The sequence below is a fragment of the Etheostoma cragini genome, chromosome 13, assembly GCF_013103735.1.
Source record: "Etheostoma cragini isolate CJK2018 chromosome 13, CSU_Ecrag_1.0, whole genome shotgun sequence".
NCBI lineage: Eukaryota > Metazoa > Chordata > Actinopteri > Perciformes > Percidae > Etheostoma > Etheostoma cragini.
This window is the reverse complement of record NC_048419.1, coordinates 5,257,080-5,283,004: the sequence shown is the minus strand read 5'-3', so window position 1 is coordinate 5,283,004 and position 25,925 is coordinate 5,257,080. Positions and strand designations below refer to the sequence as shown.

General features: G+C 40.0%; 1 protein-coding gene across 2 annotated transcripts; it reads left to right on the top strand.

Annotated features, from left to right (window-relative positions):
* Positions 1-7,923: 7,923 nt before the first annotated feature.
* Positions 7,924-24,706, top strand: si:dkey-175m17.7 (dual specificity protein phosphatase 10). Of its 2 annotated transcripts, none has more exons than XM_034889201.1 (4): positions 7,924-8,270; positions 19,872-21,955; positions 22,187-22,489; positions 23,571-24,706. In XM_034889201.1, exons 2-4 carry the CDS (start codon positions 19,888-19,890, stop codon positions 23,834-23,836), a joined length of 2,637 nt encoding a protein of 878 aa, XP_034745092.1. In that variant the 5' UTR covers positions 7,924-8,270; positions 19,872-19,887; the 3' UTR covers positions 23,837-24,706. The 2 variants fall into 2 exon arrangements, with proteins under 2 accessions (XP_034745092.1, XP_034745093.1); XM_034889202.1 differs by lacking the exon at positions 7,924-8,270 and adding an exon at positions 17,600-17,857.
* The last annotated feature ends 1,219 nt before the right edge of the window (positions 24,707-25,925 follow it).

Sequence of the window (25,925 nt, the reverse complement as noted above, 5' to 3'; positions counted from 1 at the left end):
TACAACATTTTATCACTTTTTTTGACTTTTTATCACTTTTTTCAGCATGCTATAGTACCACTTTTTTATCACTTTTTTAACATTCTGTCCTGTAACTTATTCATCACTTTTAGCAACATACTGTACAACACTATGACTTTATTCAAAATACTAGACTGACTTTTTATCCTTTTAACACACTATACTATAATCTTTTCAACATACTGTACTATGACTTTTTTTGACATGTTATACAATGACTTAAAATCCCTTTTTTCAACATAATAAACTATGGCTTATTTGAAATGCTATATTATGACTTTTTTAATATACGATTTTTTTTTCACTTTTTTTGACATGCTATACAATGACTTTTGTCAACACACTGTACCAGAACCTTTTTATTTAATTTTTTTGACATACTGCACTATGAATTCATCACTTTCTTGACGTGTAATGAATTTTTAATCACTTTGTTTGCCAACCTGTGCTGTGTGTTTTTTAATATATTCTACTGTGACTTTTTCGATATACTACTCTATGAATTCTGACATACTATATTACGACTTTCATTTCACTTTTTATGACATCCTACACTTTTTGATCACTTTTCAACATACTATACAATGACATTTACGACATGCTATACTAAGGCTTTTTTATTACTTTTGTCAACGTGCAATACTATGACTTTTTCAACATGCTATGTTATGTCTTATGTCAATATACTATACAATGACATTTACGACATGCTGTACATTACATAACACTTTTTCGACAAACTATATTACAACATTTTTGTCGCTTTTTCCAATATATACCATGTTTTTATCACTTTTTTTGACATACCATGACTTTTTCAACATACTATTCTATAACTTTTTATCACTTTTTTAGACACTCTATACTGTAACTTTTTCGACATACTATACTATGACTTTTGATCCTTTTTTTAAAAAATACTATACTATGACTTTTATATCACTTTTTATGACATTCTATACTATGACTTTTATTTACCTTTTCCATATACTGTAGAATTACTTTTTTGATATACTATACTATAACGTTTTTGATATTCTATGCTATGACTTTTGTATCACTTTTTGTGACATACCATACTGTTATGTTTTATCACTTTTTCAACTTACTATACTATGACTTTTTGGACGTTCTTTACCATAACTTTTTTATCAGTTTTTATGACATACTATACTACAACCTTTTTATCACATTTTTTCAACAGACTATACTGTGACTTTTTAACACTTTTTTTCGACATACTGGACTACAACCTTTTTGACATGGCATAGTATAACTTTTTTATCACTTTTTTGACATTCCATTCCGTGATTTATTCATCACTTTTGCAAAATACTATACCATGACTTTTTCAGTACTTTTTGACATACTATGACCCTTTATCACTTTTTTTGACACACTATGACTTTTTATCACCTTTTTTCACATACTTTGCTATGACATTTTCATTACTTTTCGACATACTATACTATGAATTTTCATTACTTCTTGACATACTATACTAGGAACCTTTGTCACTTTTTTCCATACTGTACTATGACTTTTTCATTACTTTTTGACATACTATACTATGACTTTTTATCACTTTTTTGACATACCATACTATGACTTTTTTTAATACATTTTATCACCCTACTATACTATGACTTTTTCAACATACTACACTATGACTTTTTCATCACTTTATTCAACATACTACACTATGACTTTTTTGACATACTATATTATGACTTATTTAACATGCTATACTATGACTTTTTTGACATAATATAGTATGACTTTTACAACTTGCTATACTTGAATTGCTTTGACATACTGGACAATGACTTTTTACGATAGACTATATTGTGACTTCTTCATCACTTTTTTGACATACTATACAATGACGTTTTCAACATACTATACTATGACTTTTTATCCCTTTTTTCAACTTACTAAACAGACTTTTTCAACATGCTACACTATGACTTTTTTTGACATACTATACTACAACCTTTTTATCACTTATTTGGACATACTATACTATGACGTCATGTTTGCAGATATGCAAATAAGTTTATCATACAGCTCAATAAAATGTACAAAGTCTATTAGACTCCATCGCTATACGAATATTTTGTATATGTGTATAGGGGTATAGAACATCGGACCCCCCGATTGAAACCAGACACTGGTGGTGGCAGCAAAGGAGCCCAAAGACCAGACTGAAGGAGGCTCCGGACAGGTCAGCTGGAGTAATATGTGACAAATAAAATAAATATAAAATATACGTTTATGTGGACAACAGCTGAATTGATTTAGGTAAGCATCGATCAAAAGTTAGGTCTTCCTGAAAGAATTTACACTGAGCTACATTTGGAGCTGACTGCATTAATGTTGTTTTTTGTTTCCTGCTGCCATGGTCTAAAATCAAATGGCCAAAGGACTACGGGTCGAAATTACCTGACTGGCTAACACTGGCACATTTACAAAAATGTTGATTAATGTGTCTCGTCCTTTGTAAATAAATCCAAATCCAAATTATAAATTTAAAAAGGAACATTTATTTAACTTAAAAAACACTGTTTAACAAGTAGCAAAAACAGGTGAGGTAGAACAAGTAACAACAAGTAGATAAAGAACAATTATTTTAAATGCTGCCACTCTTTAAGAAAACAATAAACAAAAAAACATATCATTGTCACTTCTTACATCTAACATTCATACAGACAAATAGGGAGGGGAGACACACACCACAAACCTTGGCCAGGTGGTCACTGAATAAAACTGAATAAAACTCCCACAAATACCACGCACGGAACCATGTTGGCATTACTTAATCCTATAACCAGTGTTCGTCACAGCTAACGTTCACATGCGGACAGCCTACAACTTAACTATTTGTTGCTCCTTAAATACAATGACAAGCAGTTATATATACAAGGCATTCATTATTTTTTCATTTGGACCCACAAACCTGCTTAGCTATCTGTAAATAATGCCAGGAACAATATTAGCAAACGCAGTGGCCGTGTATCGGCCGGTACCAATACATGTAAAATCGCAAGTATCGGCCCAATGTATAAGCTGGCCGAAAAATCGGTCCATCACTAATATATGTCACATAAATGAAAAACATATCCCTCTGAATGTGTTGGAATTTAAGTATAAAGTAGCATAAAATGGGAAAACTAAATAGAAATAATGATGTATGTCAAAGACCACAGACAAGAGAAACTGGTGCTCTACTAAGGGAATGCGTCTTTGATGGAAAGAGGTGGTGGACGACTTTAGGTTTAGGTTTTATCACGTTGATGATCATTCATCCTTAAACTCAACAGCAGCAACACATTAGAGAAAATGATTAAAAGAGACAAAAGTTTGAAATATGAAAATGATGTCATTACTTTCCCAGCAGTAGATTACACAGTGTCTTTATAATTGTGCCTCTTGTTCATTGCAAGCATTAAGATGAGAAATGAACCCCCCGCTGTGGCAGAAGTCATTATTTCTTATGGGCACACTGTCACTTCTGTGAAACTTTTGGACTGGGAGATTACCTTGGGATTTTTCCTTTTCTGGATTCTTTGACAACTGAAAAAGGAGTTCTACATGCTTTCAACTCTCTGATGAGGTTTAAATTAAAGTTCACTTATTCTGTATAAGGTGAAGGTCTGAGGACTGAACGTGGTTTTTAATAAAAACGCTGGGAGCAGATGAAGCTGCAGAACTTCGTGTTCTGTGGATTTCTTGTTTTATGCATCAGTCTAGTTTGACAAAATAACTAAAAAAACACAAAGTTCATGTCAGTACACTGCTGCTGACATTTAACCAGAACTAGATTATTTGGAACATACATTTTCATTTTTTTTTTATTCCCAAAACTAAATAAATGAAATACTTAATCTCCGGTGAAAAATGTGTCTGTTCTGGCCCGCTATAATCTAGTACAATTTAATAAAGACAGGCCAGTTTAAATTATTGTTCTGTTTACAAAAATCCCCTTTTTCATCAAATCTTACAAATGTTTGATAATAATGTGTGATCCATATTTCCCTGCTCTGCCATTTTGCTGTATTGAGCAGGAAATGAGCCATGGACTTAATATGCATGCACACGCAGAGCCTGGGTGGGTTTCATAGCCTTCTTGTTGCCAAGAGCATGCTGGGATATGCTTCAGCACCCTGAGAAAGGAATAAGCAGGTAAAGACAGTTGCAGATTTAGAACTGGCAAAAGGTAAGGCCATACCTTTTTTGAGCCTAAATCCTCGGTTTTCTCTTCTTTTTCGTTTTTCCAGGTTCAGCTATAGAGAAGCAGGCTGTGTGAGCATACCCAAAAAGATGCATTTGAAACCTCTTTGGTTGAAGTTTGGTTAAAGCTGCACTGACAAATACTCATGACTCATCACTTCCCTTCAGCACTCTTTTTTTAAGCATGTTTTAGTTTCACTGTTCTCATCAGCGTGGTTTCCAGCAACTGTTTTCAGTGAATACGCCCTGATGCTCTGTACTGTGCGGTACCTGCCTAGCACTAAATGACAGATGTGATGAACAGTTTAGCAGTCAGTAGCTATGGGAGCTGGATATTTCCCTCAGGAGTCAGTAGATGCTAAAAGCCCTTGAGGGAGAGTGGATATTGGACTCATATTCACCAGGTGGCCAGACACAGGACTTCAAATGAAGCTAATGATGTTTCTCCGTGTAATCTTACACGAGGTGTCACTTGCTTCTCTTGGGACCGGATGAATTAACAGAACTTTGGCCACAGATTGTAAGCTAACTTCTTGAACAGATATAAAGAGCTTAGAGGAGCATGTAAAAATAATCAATGTCCTTCCATTCCTGCTGCTCTGAAATGAAGGAGAACTGTGAGAGTATGAACTACTCACAATGAAGTCTCTGTTGTAGAAGACACGTCAGGACAAGATAGGAGTCTTGAGGGGATTTTAGATCATTTCAGCAATAGTAAATGGGTTGTGGAAAGAGATTACATACATTATGGATACCTTGTGTAATCACAAGTACCTTCTACGAGCTTACTGCCGTGTTTAATTGGGACACATTCAGAGGTTTACAGATGTTTTTAAAACACACACTCACGTGTCAACCATAAGAATTCAAATTACCAGATTTACACTTCATTACATTACCAACTGCAGCAGGTGCAAAAACACCCCTAATGATCCCCTAAGATGTGAAATGTTGTTAATTTGGGAATTGGAATTGACTTTTGTTAACATGTTACAGTCACAGCTGTGTGAAGGCCGTGAGACACACATGTCAGAAGTTGCAGTAGAAATGTGCATCAAACGTGCTCAAATGTGGTTATAAAAAGGGAGACTGGGGTCTGTTTTACTGATGCTCAGCTAAAATTCCTCTGATCCTGACCAGGCTCGGGCGAGGTGTCAATGTAGAGGTTTGCCCTGAGTGGGCCAGTTTGAGAGACCCTCAGTCAGGGCTTTTTTTCAAGGCTACTCATTAAAGTGCTGGCTGGTTAGCATACTGCGTGTGCCACATTGCTGTTTGGCTAATTGTCGAACGAGGACAGCACCTATGGGAGCCTTTATAGAGTTTTAATCCCACATGGATGCATGCCCGAATATGTGAAAAACAAACCCAGAGGACCATCTACCAGGGGCTCTTGCTGACCATGCACCTTTGTCTAAGAGCAAAATGGCCCGAGGGGGGGGAGAGTTGTCAAGCCAATAGTGACACCTACTATAATCGGATATGTTACTCCTGGCAAGGATAATTGTTTCGCTTGCTGCCTTTCTTGCCATCAGTGATAGCAAAAATGTCTTTAACTGCTAAAATTAGTTTCTCAATTCTATTTCATGATTTCAGACAATGAGAAGATCATTTCCTGGTCAGCATGATATCTGTCAATCATCTCCTCTCCTTGTGAAGAGAGAAATCTTTTTTTATGCATTAAATAAAAAAGTGTAGGCACATAAAAAGTTTAGGTACCTTTTTAACAGATTATATTACTTTGGTTAGTGCATCAGTAATAATATTCCAATAACATAATATATCATAATATACAGTAACTCTTCAAGGGGCCACTCAGTTACATAATTTGATACTTGGAGTACATTTTGGAGATATACTTTGTGTACCTTTCCTTTAGTGCATTTTTGAAAGCCGAACTTTAACTGGTAATATATATAATATTATTACATTAACTGTGGAATCACTATTCAAATAGAATTTTGCTTATTCTTCATACACAGATAATTCATCAATAAGCTAACTGAAAAAAAACAATCAGCAGATCAATATAAGAACAATTATTTATAATGAAGACTGGACACTGTGCAAAGTGCATTTTGTCACACATTTGCTCACCTCTTATCAACTTACACAATCGCTGATACATTTCAGAACCAGCATTAAATTATCAAACCCTGTTAGATATTTCACATCTTTTTAAGATCATATTACTCTTATGAAAAGTTCATATTTGTTTTACTTTAAGTTTCTGCCACATGACCTGTCACATAATATTAAACTGCCAAAGGGTGATGAAGAAAGTATTCATCCTTTAACCAATTAAAAGTGCTCCAATACAAGTCCTACAATAAAAATGTCATTGTTAAATGTGATACTACACACTTATATGTACTTCATATACCCAGACATATTTATAGTATACACTGTATCCATTTCATACACCTTTTTCTGTACATATCTCACTATTTCCATTATTTATTTATACCTATACTGTATATTTGTTGTTCATACTGTAGGCTGTAAAAAAAAATAATTGTGAAGACTTACATGTGCACATTAATCTGCATTTTACATTCTGGTTGGAGGTGTAAATAAATGCTGTGGAGTAAAAGTACAATATTTCCCCGTTGAAAAGTAGTGTCAGAATCAGAAAAAAAAGGTTTTATTGCCAAGGTAGAGTAAAGATTGCTGCATACATAAACAAACACACATATTAAAAATTAATTTTAAATAAATAATAAAGAAAGAAACTATAGAAACAATATTGTAGTATGCGTGGGCCTACTCAAAGTAGCTACCTCAAATTTGTACTTGAATAGCCTACTTGAGTAAATGTAGTTAGATACATTCCACCACCGGTGCTCAGTGAGCAGCTGTTTCACTCACTTTAACATATTTTCATTTGATGTCATCTCGTGCGTGAGTGTGTGTGTGTGTGTGTGTGTGTGTGTGTGTGTGCGTGCGTGCGTGCGTGTGTGTGTGGGGAGAGTCTAACATCCTCTGATCCTGATCCAAGCTCGGGTGATCAGAGGTGGAATGCAGAGGTGGGTGGGCCAGGTTTTCTGCTTTTATAAGTGGGCACAGGCTGGCCGGTTAACATACTGATTGTGCCATATTGTTATTTGCCAAAAGCTTGTCATGTCTATGTCGAACTAAACCAGCACGTATGGGAATATTTCATAGAGCTTTTAAACCCACAGAAGGCTACAAGATAGACAGATGCACGCCCAAATGTGTGAAAAACAGACCCAGGTGGCACACCTGAATGGCTGGGAAGGTGCAAAGAGGACCATCTACCAGGGGCTCATGCTGACTAAAAAAAAGGCCGGTGGGGGGGGGTTGGTTGCCAAACCAATAATAAAACCAGTCCATGAGTGAAACCTATTATGTGTCACTCCTGGCTCGGCTAAATGTCTCTGCTTGAGCTGCCTTCCTTGTCGTCAGTGACTTAACTGCAAAAATGAGTCTCTCCATTTTAGGTCATGATTTCACACAATCAGAAGAAAACTTCCTGGTCAGCATGACATCCGTGTCAATCATTCCTCCTCTTCTTCCTCTTCCTCTTCCTCCACCACCAGGCAGCCCGCACGTGCTGCGTGCTCGCCCCCAGAGCCCTTCATCTCGTGTGTTTCGCCATTGGTCTAGGATGATGTCATCCGCAGTAGAGACAATAGAGCCCACCTCCCCAACACTGCCTGTCTCACACACACGCATCGCAGCTCAGAGTGACACACGCTCAGACGTGACGCCAGCTGAGTTAGCCAAGCACTCCTGATGACATGTAGTTATTATATGTGTGTTTATCTCAGGTCCGGCAGAGCTGTGCATCTTCTTATCCAGCCAGCTCTTTTTTTTTTTATACATGCTTTTGTTTAATTTTTTTTTTTTTTTAATACATGAACAAACGAGCAGGCAGAGAAGGTGTTACACATCTGGACCATACCAACGCAGCCGGTTCTACTCGGGCCACTACAGATATGAGGATCGCTCATACCACTGCGCGTAAATGATGAAAACACTACGGGACTGCCAGGCTTGATGTAAGTGATGTTTCTTTGTAGTAGCCTTACTTATCCGGTCGGCCTGCAGCCTGTGAGCACCCCATCAGCAGGCTGTGTTGTCTGTCACAGCAATACGTGGTCAGCTTTAGCTTTCAGCACCAACGCTGCCCGTGGATTTTAAAATGAATGCTGCCAGATATTAAAAGCATATAATGCACGAAAGAGCTCCGTTATGATTGTAATCCATAGTAAGCGTGTATTATTTATGGATATAAATGGCTCCAGACATGTGAAAGAGCCAAGTGTAGAACAATAAATGAACCCTAATTATAGCTACACATCCAAACTTGATCCGAGGGAGTAGGCTTTAAGTGGAGGTCCAGGCAGGCCCTGCTGGCCCGGGTCTTGGGTATTTTTCATCATGGCAAAGGTTCATGTGCAGCGAAAATGAGATTAAAAATACAGAGAAATTAGGCAACGCGCCATCTAGCGACTGGGTGGGCAGGTTCTAATAGATGTGAAATGACTGGCCTTGCAGAACAGCCCCCATACACAACAATGCAGAGGAAGAATGTAAAGAATAATAGCTGGTTTATTTCTGCTTGCGGTGGTGCCGGTGAGATGCTACAAAGAGCTGGAGAGATGTGCAGCATGTGAGTACATTCTTTAAAATAGCATCAGCAAGTGATTTATTGACATATACTGTATGTCAATCCTCTAGTCTATGTCAACATTGTCTGTTGTGCACATATCCAGCAGAGCCAAAGGGCGATTTGGAAGGCTCCATACGGATCAAACACACAGTGTATTTATGGTTGAAACTTACTAATTTTATTTTCTTAGATTTATTTTCTTTTTGTCACACACAAGAAGACATATACACAGAAGAATCACTGCAGTGTCTTTGCAGGAAGACCAAGCGGTGTAGGGACACACAGACCAATTCAGAAACTCAAGCCTGCAATTAGCAGGACTTTTTAAAGATAAGGTGACAGGGTCACTTGTAGTGTAGTGTAGACTAATCGCCCCACTATGCAGCTCACTGTCTGAAGCTGCTTTTAGTTCACATTTAGATTTCTCTGGCCTGAAACTATAGACTGGAGAGATGACTCAATACTTTCCCCCATATAAAACCATAGGCAGCCATTTCCGGTGACAGTTTAATGTTTCAATGGAACAATAATTACATTGACGTTGAATTTCTCAGGAAAGATACAGTGTATCATCAGATCATACATTCTAGCTTATTGTAAAGGTAGAAATTCAGGTAAGCGAATGGATAAACTCTAAAATACAAGATACTGTATGTGTTAAATATACTAATAAAATGTACAGCTATGGGCATTACTTTGAGATGACTATCCCTATGCTGGGATAGTCATGGTGTCTAATAGGAATGAGCAGGTAGACAGTGGATGAATTATTAGTGGGCCTTGCCTGAGAAGTTAAGGTCTGTGAAAGATTAATTATTGAAATCAAAATGGTCCGATTAGCATTTAGCCTAACCATAAAATCACCTTCCCATCATTAATAATGAATTTTGTTAAGCATCCCTTATTCTAAATGATGATGCTGCAGGCCGGCCACCTCAGGGTTTTCCTATGTTGTTGTTTTCATGCACATACTCATACTTTCTCAGAGGTTTTCTTCAATTATATGAAGATGGTCTTGCACGAATTCCTGAGGGTAGGATAGAAACAGAATGTTGTTATATCACGCTGCAACTAACAGATGTTGCTGTTGATTGTTTTGTTCGAGTTGAGCAACCTTCTGTCAAATAGTGTCAGATTGTTTTTGGTGTTATTTTTCTGAGGGGAAAGGCCTGCAGGGGACAATATGTTTGGGGGACTTGGCTTGTTGGCCCTGTGCCTGCTCCAGCCAACAAGTTCCTGGATTCTTACAAAGCAGTACTGTAACTCTAGATCAAAATACACTCATGGATTAAATTCTGCAACAGAGCACAGTGAGTAATATTAGACCACGATTGTGATGTTGTTGTCGCCGCCAATTAATCTTAATATCTTTATTTGACTGTTTGTTTGCCAGATCCAGCATGTCCAAAATGTACAGTTCGGGAGGACATTTGGTGGACAGAAACACCTTGGCACAAGCATTACATTTGGGGGTGTTAAGCTCTAGGATGTCCAACAACAGCTGACTACATAGCAATATTTAAATATGTCAGTGTGCTTTTTTAAAGAGATCCTTCTTCAAAGACTTTAAAATATATTCAAGGCACATTACTGTTCTTCTTATCTTTAGGTGACAGAGAGCTCAAATCCCAACCACCCATAAAACTTTTCCCCAAGCTGCTTTTGTCACTTTCTATTCTTAGAATTCTATTTCTGGATTCAGTCGTTTTTTAGATTTCTTATTAAATTGAGCAGATGTCTTATTTTTTTATCATAAAACGTGCCATGAAATTGTCCAGGCATAGCTCCTATTTAAAACAATTGTGCTATTATAGGTGCTGTCTGTTATTGATTACCATTGGTTTTCTATTTGATTCAAATATTTTAGTCTTCATATACTGTACAGTATGTCTTAAATCTGGGCCCCCCTGAAAAATGTTGCTCAGCAGCCAAATGGCCACCAATCCCACTTTATCTCCTATAAAATAAATAATACAAATAACAATTGCCCATCCTTGGATGTGTGGGGATCATGATCTGTGATACTGCACTGTATGATACTGTATGTCCTTAAAGTCAGGTGTCAATCTCAGTGTTAAATCAGTTTGACTGAATAGTGGAGGGGAAGCTCCATGTTCCCCATTACGCTGCCCTCTGATTGGCCAGTTTGTGCAGTTGCTTCCATCACTTTCTGTCTGCTGACTGTGGAGATAAAGTGATGTAATTATTTTTGACTTCCTCTCAGTAGCCTGTAGTGGTGTGAGCTCTTATGAGACAGTGAAACAAAGCAGATTACATTGAAAAACACATTTAGCAATACACCAATATTTTAGACATTTTTGACATTATGCAAAGTCAAATTTAAGAATGCTTACCCATCAACACAAGGCTCCTCCTCGTGTGTTATTATTGTAACATTATTATGACATTGTTGACTAAACACTCTCATTTGGGAATCTTAGTCACAACCAAGTCATTACATTATGAGGGCTTCAAGTTGCAAGTCATTTCCCATTGTTCCAAGTAAATCTTACATTATTAGATGTGTGACTTAAGCCTGATAGAGTTTGAGTCATAATGACTTTGGTCCACATTCTCTTTAATTCTCTTTATGTGGTCCTTTTTTCTGTTGCCCATCGCCACTTAGTTGGGTAATGTATTACTTTCACTTTGCATGTGACAAAATCTTCAAAACCTTTCAAATTCTCTTAGAGATGTTCCTAAAGTTATTACAGAAACACCTGACATGTAAACATAAAAAACATGCTTTAGATCTCAGATCCATCTCCCAGGGCTGTGTGACCACATTCTATGAGAGCTGCAGTACAAATAAAACTGATTCATTATATAACCTGTATATAGATATAGCTGATATATGCATACTTGATTCTGTCAGAAGCACAAAGACAAATAACATGCAAATTACATTCTTTCTGTTGTAAGTGAATGGCTATAGTTATAGAAGTTTGGCGTGGGTATCGTTGTAATGTGATTTTGGCTCAGTTTTGCATGCAGCTATCTGTACAGGGTGTTTTAGTAGTCCTTGTAATTTATATCCTATTTGTGATGGGCAGAAGGTGCTTCACTTTCTGCCACCTTTCTCCATCTACAACCCCTTCTACCGCAGTAACAATTAACATTTCCACGAAAGAAGACTAAAACGACAGACTACATGCTGCTGTGACACCAGTGTCAAGGCACATTGTAATGCTGTGCAAAGTCTTTGTTATTCTTAGAAGCAGACTTTAACCTTAGTTGTGAATTTGGTACTAATTTGCATGCTACCCACGAAGCTTTAGTAGTCAGGCAAATGGATTTCCAGTGATAAGCAATACATCATAGAGTTTTCTGATGTTTGGCTTTTTACGTTTTGATGCCAAATCATGCTTGAGTGTTTAAATCCTGATAAGCGTGCTCTTTTCTTTTTCTCTGCTGATTTGCGAAATAGCTTGTTATCTGGTAATTGCACAGGCAAGGAAAGTATTTCTATTTCAACATTTGCTTATACCTGAAGGCTCTTTTACTTTTTAATTTGTCTAATTCTGCTTTATGTAAGTCTCAGCATTAACACGGTTTCTGTGCAAAAGTGCACGTTCCTGAAAACTACCACCACATGAAACCACAAAGGGAACAACTTCCATTTATTTTTCCTTTTGCTCCTCATCAATCAAGTGGTCAGGTAAATTATTTAGTAGAAAACTGACTCAAGACAGCTCACACAGGTTATTTTCAATCAGCAAGTGGAAGAAGCCAGCCTGGCTCTCTTCAAAGGTAAAACAACATCTGCCTACTAGCATCTCTGAAGCTTTCTAAAAGGGTTGATCAATCAGAACATTGATATAGCAGTAAACAGATGTAAAGATATAGTGGCTTATTGGCGTCCTGAGCAGAGAATCAAGTCACACTCCTTTAGTGTGTGTTGGAATCTGGTCTTCTCTGTTCTTTGTTTTGATAGCCGGTCTGACCTCACGTGCATGTTAGTGCATGTGAGTCCCTCCCATTGCTGCCTGTATTTGACAACCTGAGAATGAGAATGGGTTTTATGTGTTGTGTTTTGCAGGCTGGCTGATTGCCAGGATGTGCGGGTTATCGCTGCTCATACGGCGGTTACCCACTGAACATGCCGGCGTTCTCGTAGATGTTAGGGCGAGGTCTGGACCCAAGAGCAAACGCCAACTAGATGGATAGGGTTTGAACAAGTTTTTTAATTTGTGTTCAACCAAACAGAGAACTTGCATTGCAACAACGGAAGGTGGTGATCCAAATGGAGAGAAGGAGTGGAGGTAGACAATGCAGGCTCAAACACACAGGGCTGGTGGCGTAGCCGGTAGCAAATGTGACATAGACTTCCAAAGTCTGTGCACAGAGAGACAACACAGTGTTAGTACAAAGAAAAAGTTTGAAAGCAAAGGTTCACTAGAGAACTTGAGCGTTAGTCCGAGAGTGGTGGTAGACTGAAACGAACTGCCGCTGGCTGCCGGGATATCAGGAGTACTTGTGCTGGAGCTTGATTGGTAGATCACCTGGAGCTGCGCTGGAGAGCCAGGAGCCCTGGAGAAAACCATGCCTGCCCACACACTTCACACAGTCCCACACACACAAACACAGAACACCAAAAAAGGAAACACAACAGCCTGAGTCACGGACAGGCTGTGACAGCCGGGACAGTAAATGTTACCACTGATGCCAGGGTACCCCAGTGAGTGTGAGCTAACCATGGAGTTAACTAATGCTCTGTTTGGACTGTACCCTTTGTAGCTGTAGCGTTGTCCCCCAAACCCCATTTCCTCTACCCCTCTCTGTCTCCCTTTGTGATCCGCTGATCAGCGGTATGAGCTCCACATGAGCACCGATCTCCCACGGAGGCCCGGTCTGGGTAGGTAGTCGCAGTAGTAGTAGTCTGGCATTGCAGGCATTGATCTATCTCCACAGTTAGTGTCAGTGCTGGATTATGGTCTGGCCACACTGCTTGTCTATTCTGGGATAGGGGGGAAAAATGCTCTGGCTTGTTTGTATTCCTTCCTCACAACTGTCTGGGCTGGGCTAAACACCGGGTGCAGAAATGGTGACCTTGCAAAATAGGTAGCAGAGACAGCAAATGGGGAGGGACATTCTGCACCAGATGTCAGGCTTTCCTCCCAGCAATGTACATCAGCTGAGCCGGCTAGCTCTCGGCTAGCAGTGCTAGCTGTCGCCATTACTGCTCAGCCACTCCCTGTTTGCTTGTCACGTCAGAGGTGAGAGCCGTGTGCAGCCATTCCTGGCCCAGAATCTGAATGTCAATCAAACTCTGAAGAGAACCGTGTGGAAGCATTCCTTGCCCAGACTAAACTATGATCAGTATTTTGAGTATAGCCCCTTTAATTCACACGTTATGTCTTGTTTCCTTAATTCATAAGCCAAAGTAGTGGTGGTTTCAACTGCACTGTTCTGATCTTGTGTAATTGCATTATTTGGACTATCTAGTCATGTAATAATCAGCCGAATTGATTGTGTTATTGATTTACCAATTTTGCATACATTTCACGTGCAATTGGTTTTATTACGATCACTGTTTTCTGCTGCTAAGGAAGACAAGGTTGCAGTGGCTAGAGGCCAGCCACACCTGCGACACAATGCCTTCCAGCGCTTGTTATGTTCCTGTTAGCTTAGCTTAGCAGAGTCAATCAGTGACCCTTGTCAGTTTGCTGACAGCACATATCCATCAACACACTTTTTTTTTTTTACACGTTGACATGGCGGTCTTCTCCGCAGGAACCTGTTCATTGATTTTTAGTCACAACAGCAGCTCCACAGCAGCTGAGTCGGTGTGTGGATGAAGAATCTCCTGTAGGTTCTGTGACACCAGCTGTTTGACAAACAATGCTGTTTTAGGTATATTATTGTAAAAGAAATCCTAGGGCCTTTCTCCTTAGTGCCCATAGCTTTGGCTCTGGTCCATATGTCAGTTTAGTTATGTGTTTGGACGACCAGATAAAGAGAGAAGTGGACCGTCTCCTGTCAGTTTGGGCAAAACACAGGCAAAAATGTGGAGACGTGGATTGTCCTCTGACAGAAACAGCCTGCTCATCAGCCTCTGGAAACAAGTGACTCTGAGGACTAATTTTTCACCCATCCACTATCTTGAGAGGAGGAAAAAGAATATTGTTCATGCAGCAGAGGAAGACTCAAACTAAAGCTATTTTACAAGCTAGTAATTGAGCTGCACATCCTCACATTATTGCTTGGTTTTAGCTCTGGTGCTGTTCAATTTGCTGCTTGGGTGTTTGGCTGTCAGGTGCCTTTTGATAAAGGAGCTGCATAAAGCCAGGGCGGGGAGAGGGAACAGGGAGATAGCCATCAATCTTGAACAGCCAGACAACCATCTGTTCCCAAAAACATCGGCCCCCTCAACAGCTTGTCGCAAAAACACTCACTGCACCGCCTCTACAGCTGGAGATGCACACAGATTCTTTATAGTCTACTAAAAGTCATCCACGCAAATTATAACTGTTTTTTGTATTGCAGGTTTTGCTCCGTTGTTTGGCAAAGAGTTAAATTACCTGGGGTGAAAAATGTTTGCATGTGTACCGCTCTCCTCTCTCTGGCTTATGCCTGTGAAGCTGTTATCTTTATTTCGCTGGTAGGGAAGCACCGAGCCGATGGAGGGTGTCGTGATCTCCACCATGGGCTCATGCAGGTCTCACTTTACAGGAACTAAGTGGCACTCCTCTTTTTTGTATTTGTTTTTATCCATGCAAGTTTGAATTCACACTTTCACGTGCCATTGTTTAATTCTGAAGTAGCTCCCGTAACTGCAAAACTTTGCACATGTTAGCCTTTTCTTTAAACATGAATACATCCAGTAATATCTCTGTAAGAACTTTCATACAGGATCCTCAGTGGCAGTCGAGTCTCAGTTCTTCTCAAAGGAGCTCATAACCTCCTCACACTTTACTGTAAACTTCTGATGTCATATAGGCCGAGTAGATGTGTTATGCAATCTCACATACTAATACAAGTCACCTGATGCATAATAGTGCTGCAGTCAAGCACTTGGTAGTCAGCTATGATTCTTACAAAGAGTATCAACACACAGTCTTAATAGGTTAGGTTGTAGCCCGGCAATAGTCTACAATAGTACATGTTTGACAGCTCCCACACTCATAAGACGTACATTTTGACTATCAAATTGAGCAGAGATACTTTTTTCTCTCTCTGTTATTGTTTTTTGGAGCCGTCAGATTGGCTGCTATCTTCGTTCTGGGATCTGGTAATTGGAACTATTAACAAGGGGGCAATAACGAAAACAATCTAGTTTTCATTCCAGTCTATACACTTTGTACTGTTTGGCTGCAACTTCGAAGTGAAGCAGATTGAGGCATTATTTTGAAAGACAATCACTGCAGACAATAGTATTCAGCTTGCAGGTAGCTTACAATCTTTTATCACATAGCGTTAATGTGTTAGAAAGATCAACCAACTGGAGGGATTTCACATGAACACAGGTAATTTACACCATTTTAATTAACCTCCTAATCAACATTACGCACACCATTATACAGTTTTATTCTCCTACTTGGTTCCTGTTGCTAGCTGCAGCAGTCTGCCCTCAGGACACACAGAGATGACAGGATATCTGAATTCTCAACACTATTTCTCTTGTTGGGTCAACATTTCAATTGTCCTTCAAAACCAGATCACCATCCTGGCACAACCGATCGTAGAAGAACTCAAAATAATACCAATGCAAAAATGTAAAACTCCTGCATTAAAAGTACTATCTGCAAATGTACTTAAGAATCAAAGGAAAAAGGACTCATTCTACATAAATATATCTCCTGTTACTGATAAACTGTATATTTATATAAAAGATTGTTTGATAGTTAATACACTAATTTGTACTGTAGCCTTAACGGTTGTCGCTTCTTGAAGTACTTTTAACTACTTTGTATAAAGTTAGGTTAAATCCAGGGGTTCCCTACCTAGGGGTTGGGGCCCCTCCAAAGGATTACTGTACAAATGTTGACATACTTAATGGGACATGACAGAACAGAGGTTAAAGGTTCTGATACACAAATAAATAAAAACTGTATCATTTGAACGGAGAAAATTAGAAGGGAAATGTCTTTTTTGTGCCACTGTGCTATTGCACAGATTTCTGAAATAAGAAAAGGTGCCCAACCAGACACTGCTTGTTTTTGTATTGTAGATATTTTCTATGTAATATCTTAATCTGAAAAGTAACTAATAACTCTGGCTGTTAAATAAATGTAAAACATTACTTTATAAATTAGATGTGCAGTCACAGCACAGGCAGATACAAGCACCAGACAATTTCTGTCACAACAACTAAGCAACAATAAAAGAAAGAAACTCATGAAACGTGAGGAAAAATGCAAAGTACTTTATGTACTTTATAAGCCTTATACATATTTTTTGACGCATCAATGATTCATGTACCACTACACTTGAGATTAATTGTAAAAGATGGCTCAGATTATTTGACTGAAACATCATCAAATGGTTCCAGATGACAAAGCAGATAATTCTAATGCTTGTCTTTTTGTTTTCCCAATTAAATCATGAAACCTTTATTGTCCCATCCGATGGTGTAGGGTTTCCAGAGTAATTCTGTACTATATTCTGTAGTGCATTGTATTGTATTCTTGCTGTGACATACCATGTCAACATGTGGCAGTGACATTTCAAAAGGGAATCTCTTTGTGTTAGTATTTAACTCCATCTCTCTGTGTGGCCCTTTACTGTCTGCTGAAGCTTTGACTGGGAGTGAGTGAAAAGGCCACTAGCCAGCCTGCAGTTAACAGTGTGTGAGAGAAAAGTGATCGGAGTGATAGTGACTTCCACCATGATAAAACTGGGTCATTGTAACCCCCCAACCCCCTCCACCACAGGCGAGGCTGAAAAAGGAAAAAAAGATGAGGATACCATCACCAGACCCGGTGCGTGGATATAGGCATGGGGACACGGGAGCGTGGTTTGCTTTCTCCATGGGTTGGTATCTGTGTTGTGCTGCGACTGAAGGCATCCCCAGATTATTTTTGACATGTTCCTTCCTCCCTTGTAGTCTGTGGTTTACAGTGTCATGTTATTATCCGTCCCCCTGTATTTTCTCTCTACCCATTTGTTTCTGTCAGCCAGTGTTTTCCTCAGTATCTGGTCCCTTTAACTTTTTTTGTATTCCACTCCCTGAGAGATTCTTGATAAATATGACTTGGACTTAGGGTTAAAATTAAAATCCACCTTAACCAACACCGTTGTAAAACAGCTATGAAATTTTAGCCAGCCTCCATCCCAATGTTGGATATCATTAGGAGTACATGACAAAATATGTTTTGTAATGTAAACTGTTTAAAAGAGCCATGCTAGCAGCTCTATAAGTCTGTATTCAGGCTGTGCTTTGAGCTGAAAGCTAAAGTCATCAAGCTCACAATGGAAATTATAGGATGCTGATGTTAAGTTTGATTCCAGTTTAATGTTTATTATCTTAGTTTTGCGTGTTAGCATGCATTTAACATCTTCCTTATCGCCCTGTATAGCCACTACTACAGCAATGCCGCTGGTGTGGCACAAACTAAATTAAAGTACTTATTCAACCAAAACAACTCCTGGGTGCACTGAACATCTCAGATTGATTGTATTTAACAGTGTGTATTACAGGGTGGATTTTTACGTAACGAGAATCCTTTTTCATCCTAATGTTTGAGAGCAGTCTTATAGCGAATGCACCGAATTAATATAAAATTGTAAAGTCTAAACTCCTGTAGTAACTGTACCAGCCTGCTATTGATCAAAAAGGCGATTTAATGATACAAAGAGTAGTTTATTAAAACGTGCATATTTATAAATTACATTCAGTTGACTTTTTGCTGGGTCATGGTGAGAAAGCTTTCTCTCCAGATTAGTTCTTTTGTTGTGTACGTGGTGACCTTCTGTTTATGCCATGGCCTGGACAAATGCTCATTTCTAATTGGCCCAAAGGACTTGGTTAATTTAGTTTATTCCAGAGGCAGGACAGATGGCTTGGAGCAGGAAATGTTTCATTTTGGGTTTATTCACATGGCTATTCAGTATTGAACATTTAAAGTGAAGAACCCCACTGAGGCATTGGCTCATTTTGAGAGTCAGTGTATTATTTTTCAGTGCAAAGACAGCAGATTTTTGTATATAAAATAATAATAAAATATATTTAGCTATTTTTCTTATCAGCCATGATTTGGTTTGACTTCTCATGTGACTGAATGCGTCATAGAATGAGGACCCATCAGAGAGATGAAGGTTGTACCAGCTCATTTGATGCAGCTTTTGTCAGCAAGCCTTTAAGAAGCCTCACTGCCATCAGGATTAGCTGAGATTATTTGCTGCTAACAGCAAACAGGTACACACTCTTGCACCTGTGGATTTTATGCCCTAATAGTAATGATATTACTAGGAAAAGAAGTTCAAATGTAAAGGTCCTACAAACATAGATGAGCATTAAATGCCTGGCAAGTGGCCCTAAGCAGGTAAAAGACTGTGATGTGCATGTTGAAATTGATTTGGCAAACATAATCATTGCAAATCAAACATGCCCCTCAGTGGGGTTGCTCCTTTCATTTGCAAAAAACGTGAAAGGAAATGTGTGACATGTTGATGGTCGAAACCGAGATGCAAGATTGTTGGTTTGGTATTTGTTCTGTGTGTGTTTTTCAAAAGAGACATTACTTCCAAAAACACACAAAACATAAAAATCAATTGTTGTTGTCAACATGTGTTGTCATTCTTGTGGTTGATGTGGGATTTTTCTTTACATTTCACAAATATTTTACCTTAATTCTTTTAAATTGAATTTCAAAATACTGTAACGTACTATATCATTTTATATAATATATCAGCACTGTATCATAAATATTTGTTTGTGTCTAAACTGATGGAAATTAAAGTGCACTCCACATTTCCAGTGTTTGTGAAATGGCAGTCATTTCATAACTACTCTCTTTCTGTCTCTCTCTCCCTGCTTGTTGGACAGCTTTGCGTAAAGCCAGATGCCTCCCCTCCCTCTTGATGAGCGCATAGTGGTCATTCAGCGCCCTAAAAACGTAGCCCTGTGCGAGGCTTCCCCACAAACCATCCAGCAGCACTCCTCTCAAATATCAGCCTCTGCCAATGGACACCCTCCTCAATTCCACCCTTCGCAGTCTCATTTCTATACACCTTCCTGTAAACCTCTGACTCTGGAATGCAAGCGCAGATCCTCTCGTGTGCAGAAATTCAAGAGCGACCAGCCTATCGTCCCGGCAGGTGTCAGACACATTCCTAGCCACTGCCACAGCAATGGCACAGTAACTCTTGGCCCACGGCTGCCCTCCCACACACATACTATTGATATCCGGGTGACGGTGGACAAAGGAGGACGGGGAGGAGGAATTAGCAACTCGTTAGGGCGCAGTGGAAGTGTAAAGGGTGGCAGAGGAAAATGTGCCTCTTCACAGTTGGATCAAGGACAGTGTGAGAGAAGAAGTGGAACCGCAGTGAGGCCAAGTGGTGCCGAACACAAGTCACAGCGAAGTCGCCATATTCAGCTGTCATCTTCCCCCAAAGGTGGCCTACAATTTGTCCCAGCACAGGCGCAGCAGCATAAGTTCAGGAGTGAAAAGGAAAACGCTAGTTTTCTTAACAGAGGCGATCAGGAATTTCCCTCTGTAGGTCGCAGTAAGAATTCCAAACTGGGAACTGTCCATCAAAGCCAAAATAGTCACAGTCTGCCCTACCACCAAAACTCCGTCCCTGTGCCCCGTGCCTCCATACTAAACTCCCACTATCCATCATCCCCTCCCTCCCAGCCCACCCATGTCCCAGTTTCATGTCAGCAACTCAACCAGCCGCACCCGTCCCGCACCAGGCCTCTCCGCCCTCACATTCTTGGTCTACCCCTCTCCACTGGCTCCTCTCACGCTGGAGGGTTTCCCAGCCCTGACCATACCTGCACCATCGACTGCACACACCCATTCAGTTGTGGCTGCTGGAGGTTGGTAAAATGCAGAGGGTGTAGGGGGCACCCTGCTAGCTGCCAAGGAGGTGGAGGAAGCTCTTCCACCTCGTTTTCCTGTGTTCATAATGTCGGAGCAGTGAAGAGAGGTGGCAAGGAAATGGGCCTAAGAAATCTGGGTGGGTGTCTCTCCACCGCCTCCACCTCCAACACCTCCTCTTCTAACAGCACTGTGTCTGACTGCCGAGCAACCCTGTTCAAACCGCTCAGATGTGCCTCCTGCTCTAGCGAGGCCAGAAACTTTGAGAGTCCAGCTATCCTTCGTAAAAAATTGGTGGGGGGATGCCTTCCCTGTACCCCGCTGTCATCCTCGGCCCCGCTCCGGGCGATACAGAGCTGCGTCACAGGCTGCAACCCCAAAGCCTCTCAGACAGGCAGCTCCACCTGCAGTTACTGCAGCAGCGACCCCATAGTGGTGACATTTAACCCTCGCAGAGGCAAACCCCCTGGAAGAGGCATCGGTACGGCTAATTCAATGGGTATGTTCCAAGCCGATGATGATGACTACAGTGTGCGTACTATCTGGCCTGAAGAACTAGCTAAGAAGATGACCCATTCGAAAGCCCAAAAGAATCACTGTGCCGGGATGGGAGTAGGAGTCGGGAAGACCTGTGCAACCCCGGCCCAAAATGGCAGTAACGGAACAGGCCTTGCCCTCCTGGACTGTCAAAACCTCCAGGAATATGCACAGTCACAGCTCACAGACCGTGCCGGCCGGCGCCGGCTTCAGCAAGGGAAAATGGCGGCCCTTGATTTTATGGGCCGCAGGTCAGGATCTGGGTACGATGATGGCCGGAGCTCGCTGAAGAGGCTCTTGAATAAAGCCGAAGATGTAGGAATTGAGCAAGACGGAGATGCAGCATATCCACGCTCCCCTTCTCCCAGCTCTGCCTCTCCACCGTCACCTGTGTCCTTTTCGCCTCCACCGTCCGCCCCTGGCACACTCATCAAACCCAAACCTTGGCAGAGAGACAGGGAGGGAGGACATTCACTGCCGTTGGCTCAGTCCCTTCACCTGGCCCTCAACTCCCTTAACAGAGAGCAAGATGAGGAGAACAGCAGAAGTAAGAATATCTTACAATTCACTCCACTTCAAGTGGTAGCAGTATGTTTCTCTTATACTGTATACTGCAGATGTCAATTCAAATCAAAGTGCTAACAACCAGACCGCTTTGATAGTCAGTAAATACTGCTAATTGGTTTGCACAGACCGCAGAAAATATTAAAACAATTTTTATTAAACCGTTAATAATATTAACAATGTTAAACCGTTTTTCCGTCTTGTCTTCTTCCAGTGCACCTTTCTCTGCCGCTCTCGTCTTCTTTGCCAGCTTTTCTGTCCGATGAGACCGCGATGACTCCCGATGCGGAGAATGCCGTGGTCAGTCCCATCCTGCCCTTCCTGTTTCTGGGTAACGAGAGAGACGCCCAGGACCTGGACCTGCTGCTACGCCTCAACATCGGCTACGTGGTCAACGTGACCACACACCTGCCCCTCTACCACGTCAACTCTGGGCTGCGCTACAAAAGGCTGCCAGCAACTGATAACAGCAAGCAAAACCTTCGACAATACTTTGAGGAGGTTTTTGAGTTCATTGGTGAGACTCCCACCTCTGATATATTGTTGTATACACCTGTGAGTTTTTTTTCAGTGAGGAGTTCAAGTCAAGAAAAGAAAAAAAAAAAAAAAAGAATTGAACTGCAACAAGTCTAGCTTTTATAATCGGGAGTCAGTTCATTTCATTTAAAGGCTGTGACACTGACTTTTGTGTTACTGTCCAAGAAGTGAAGTCCTGACCCTCCTTGCCACCTACACTTGGGTAGTAGAGACTTGTCTTAAGACTTCTTTTGTGACTGGAAGAACTTGTATTTAGTGTTTATCAAAAACAGAAAGTACATGGGTTGCAATGGTGAGAGGGACTATTGGTGAATGCCAGTTTATATTTTAAAAGACAGATGTTGAAAACAGGAGCATGCATGTTGACACCTTACATTTTGGATGTAAACTGGCTTACTTCTTTATTTAGGATGTAATGATTCCTGTTGTTGGGCTTGCTAGATGTATTGTTTGGTGCCAGATTTAATGACAGTGATGATACTTTTTATATGCACAGATGCTAACAGCTGGCCAGAATGCAGTGTTAAAGGTCCCATATTGTAGTGAGATTTCCACGTATTTTTTCATTATTAAACATGTTGAGGTGCTATATAAATACTGTGAAAGTATCAAAACACTCTCTTCACAAGGAAATCCACACAGCACGTGTTCAGAAACTGTCCCTTAGCCGTCAGAACTTCTGTACAGTTGTGATGTCACAACTATGTTATGTTAGGGTAGAAATTGCCACTACAGTGCCATTACAGTCATTCCCTGGGTGCAACGGAGGTGCAGACACTCATCTGGACACACTGACCAATCAGAGCAGAGAGGGAGGTGGGCTTAAAGCGGTAGACACTAACACGAAGCATTTCAGATAGAGGGTGAATACAGGTATATTCAGACAGACAGTAGGAGAAAAATAGTGTTTTTTGAACATTAAAGCATGTAAACATGTTTTGGCAGTAACTTAAAATACAAGTATGAACCGTAAAATGAGCATAATATGGGACCTTTAAGCCAGTTTTTACTGACTTAATTCAGAAAATTTTGCTAATCTGTTTTGTTATTCTCATCCACAGAGGAGGCATATCAAAGTGGACAGGGAGTGTTGGTGCACTGCCAGGCAGGCGTGTCCCGTTCTGCAACCATTGTCATCGCCTACCTTATGAAGCACACCCTCATGACAATGACGGATGCCTACAAATACGTGCGGAGTCGTCGTCCAGTAGTGTCCCCGAATCTGAACTTCATGGGCCAGCTTTTGGAGTTCGAGAGGGACCTCAACTCCGGGGTGACTCCTCGTATCCTGATGCCTAAACTGAGTGGCGTGGAGACTCAGGTGTGAGAAAGGTCAGGGGTCAGGAGCGTGGTGGGTTGCTGCAAGTAAAGAAGAGATTATAGCGGCATTCAGGAGCGACACAGAAAGAGTGCGGCACATTGTAGAAGAGAGACATGATGAGAGCTATTACAATTGGAAAATGGTGGCGTGTTTGGCAATTAGTGCACTTCTAATACTGTGAAATATGGGACAATAGACTGGATGCTTCATTTGTTTAAGTAGTAACTCTTAGACAACATGACTATCATCCAGCGTACTGTTTATAAGATAATGTGCCAATATTTTGTATAGACGTACATTGCTCTCAGATATCGCAGTTCTTCTTTGATGCCTCTTCCTTTTTGTTCCCGGTGTTTACATTCACACAGAAATACAGTGACTTTGTTGCCATTAATCATTAATGCATGCAGAACGGGTACACAAACACTGAGGTTTACTGGTCCTACTTCCTCTCGAACACTACTCTGGTTCCACCACATGTAGCAACACACAGGTTATTGCAATGCACTTTACTTCCCATGCTTTTGTTTCTTATCACTACCTGAACTGTCACAAGGTTGAGAATAATTTCTTTACATAGATCTCAGTCACTATATTTGGTTAATATCATCATGTACATGGGTACACTGTGCGATAGAGTAACACGGACCGAGCAGGGACGTGAGTAGCATTAACCTGGAAAACCTATCACAAAAGGGACAAACACCTCATGGAAATGTGTAACAATGGATTTATTTCAGTGAAGCGGCTTGTATATTAGCAAATAAAAAAGTATTGCAAGACTGAAATAATGCTGTACACTCACATGGTTGGAGTGACAATATAAAACAGTGTTAATGTGTGTGAATAAAAACTACACCTCATTATGCAGGTTAATACACTGAAATAAGCCCATTATAAACACATTTACTGCAGAGCTGAAACCACAACTCAACAGTGCTTTCAAAGATTTTCTTTATGCACATTTATTATTTACAGTATATCTGGGTTGGCAACATATTGTCCTGCTGTAATGATGTGTTTTAAAACAACAGACCTTCTTCAACTGTGCACTATTTATTTTGTGGTGAATTCCTAAGAGAAATGCATTAGAATTTGTTCTTTAGCATGAAACAGATATTTCTCTAAATATAAAAAGCACATGGCAGTAACAACGCAGTAAAAGTAAAGAGGCAACATTTACCTGTCTGGTAGGGAAAATAGAGCCAGATGTGTTATGGGGCAAAAACTATTTTGTAACTCTTGATTTTTGGTTTTTGATTTAACATCCTGCGGAAGTGTCATTTCCCACAGTACCAGAAAGGTACCTGACAACCAAGAATAAAAAGGAAATGTATAGTTTTGCAGCATATACTATCTTACCTATGCCATGAACACTCTTAAAGCCAAATCTACTTTATATTTGGTTATTCTAATATATTCATGAAGGAGTAAACCAACATCACTGTTTTTAGAGATGGTGATGTCTGGTAGCTGATTGGTTGATGTATGATACTCCCTAACTGTTCCTTTACCTTATTGTCTTTACTGAACTTTACTGTGTATCTCGTGACTATGCATGACTTCTTTTATGGTTTGATTAGAGAAGGATGATTCACTGTGAACTCTTCCACTGTATTCTTAAGGTCAAGGTCTGAGTCCTTTCCATTACACGTTAAATTACCGTTATAGGTACCGTACAGACAATGCACAGCAACTCTTCTGGTGTAAGGTCAAAACAAAACATCACTAAACATGGGAAAATACATTAGAAAACGAGAAGTATCTTCTTAATATAAAACAGATACAAATTATGGCTCATGCATCAATTAAGATGTGCAAAGTCAGTGCAGATCAAGGCAATGTGATACAAACTGCAGTCTACCCAGTTCATGTTCAAACTAAATATTATATCAGTTAATAATACTGTATGGGAAGAATTTGTGATTAGTGGAGAAGGGATGTTTTCTAAACTGGTAGGTAAGGATGAGAATTATTTTGCACATTTTCTAAACTGATGCCATACATATTTTTGATAACATGCTAATTTGCAAAATAAATTATAATTTCAATTGTTAAACTTGAAGCTTGTAAAGAAAGATTCAAGTGTAGGAAG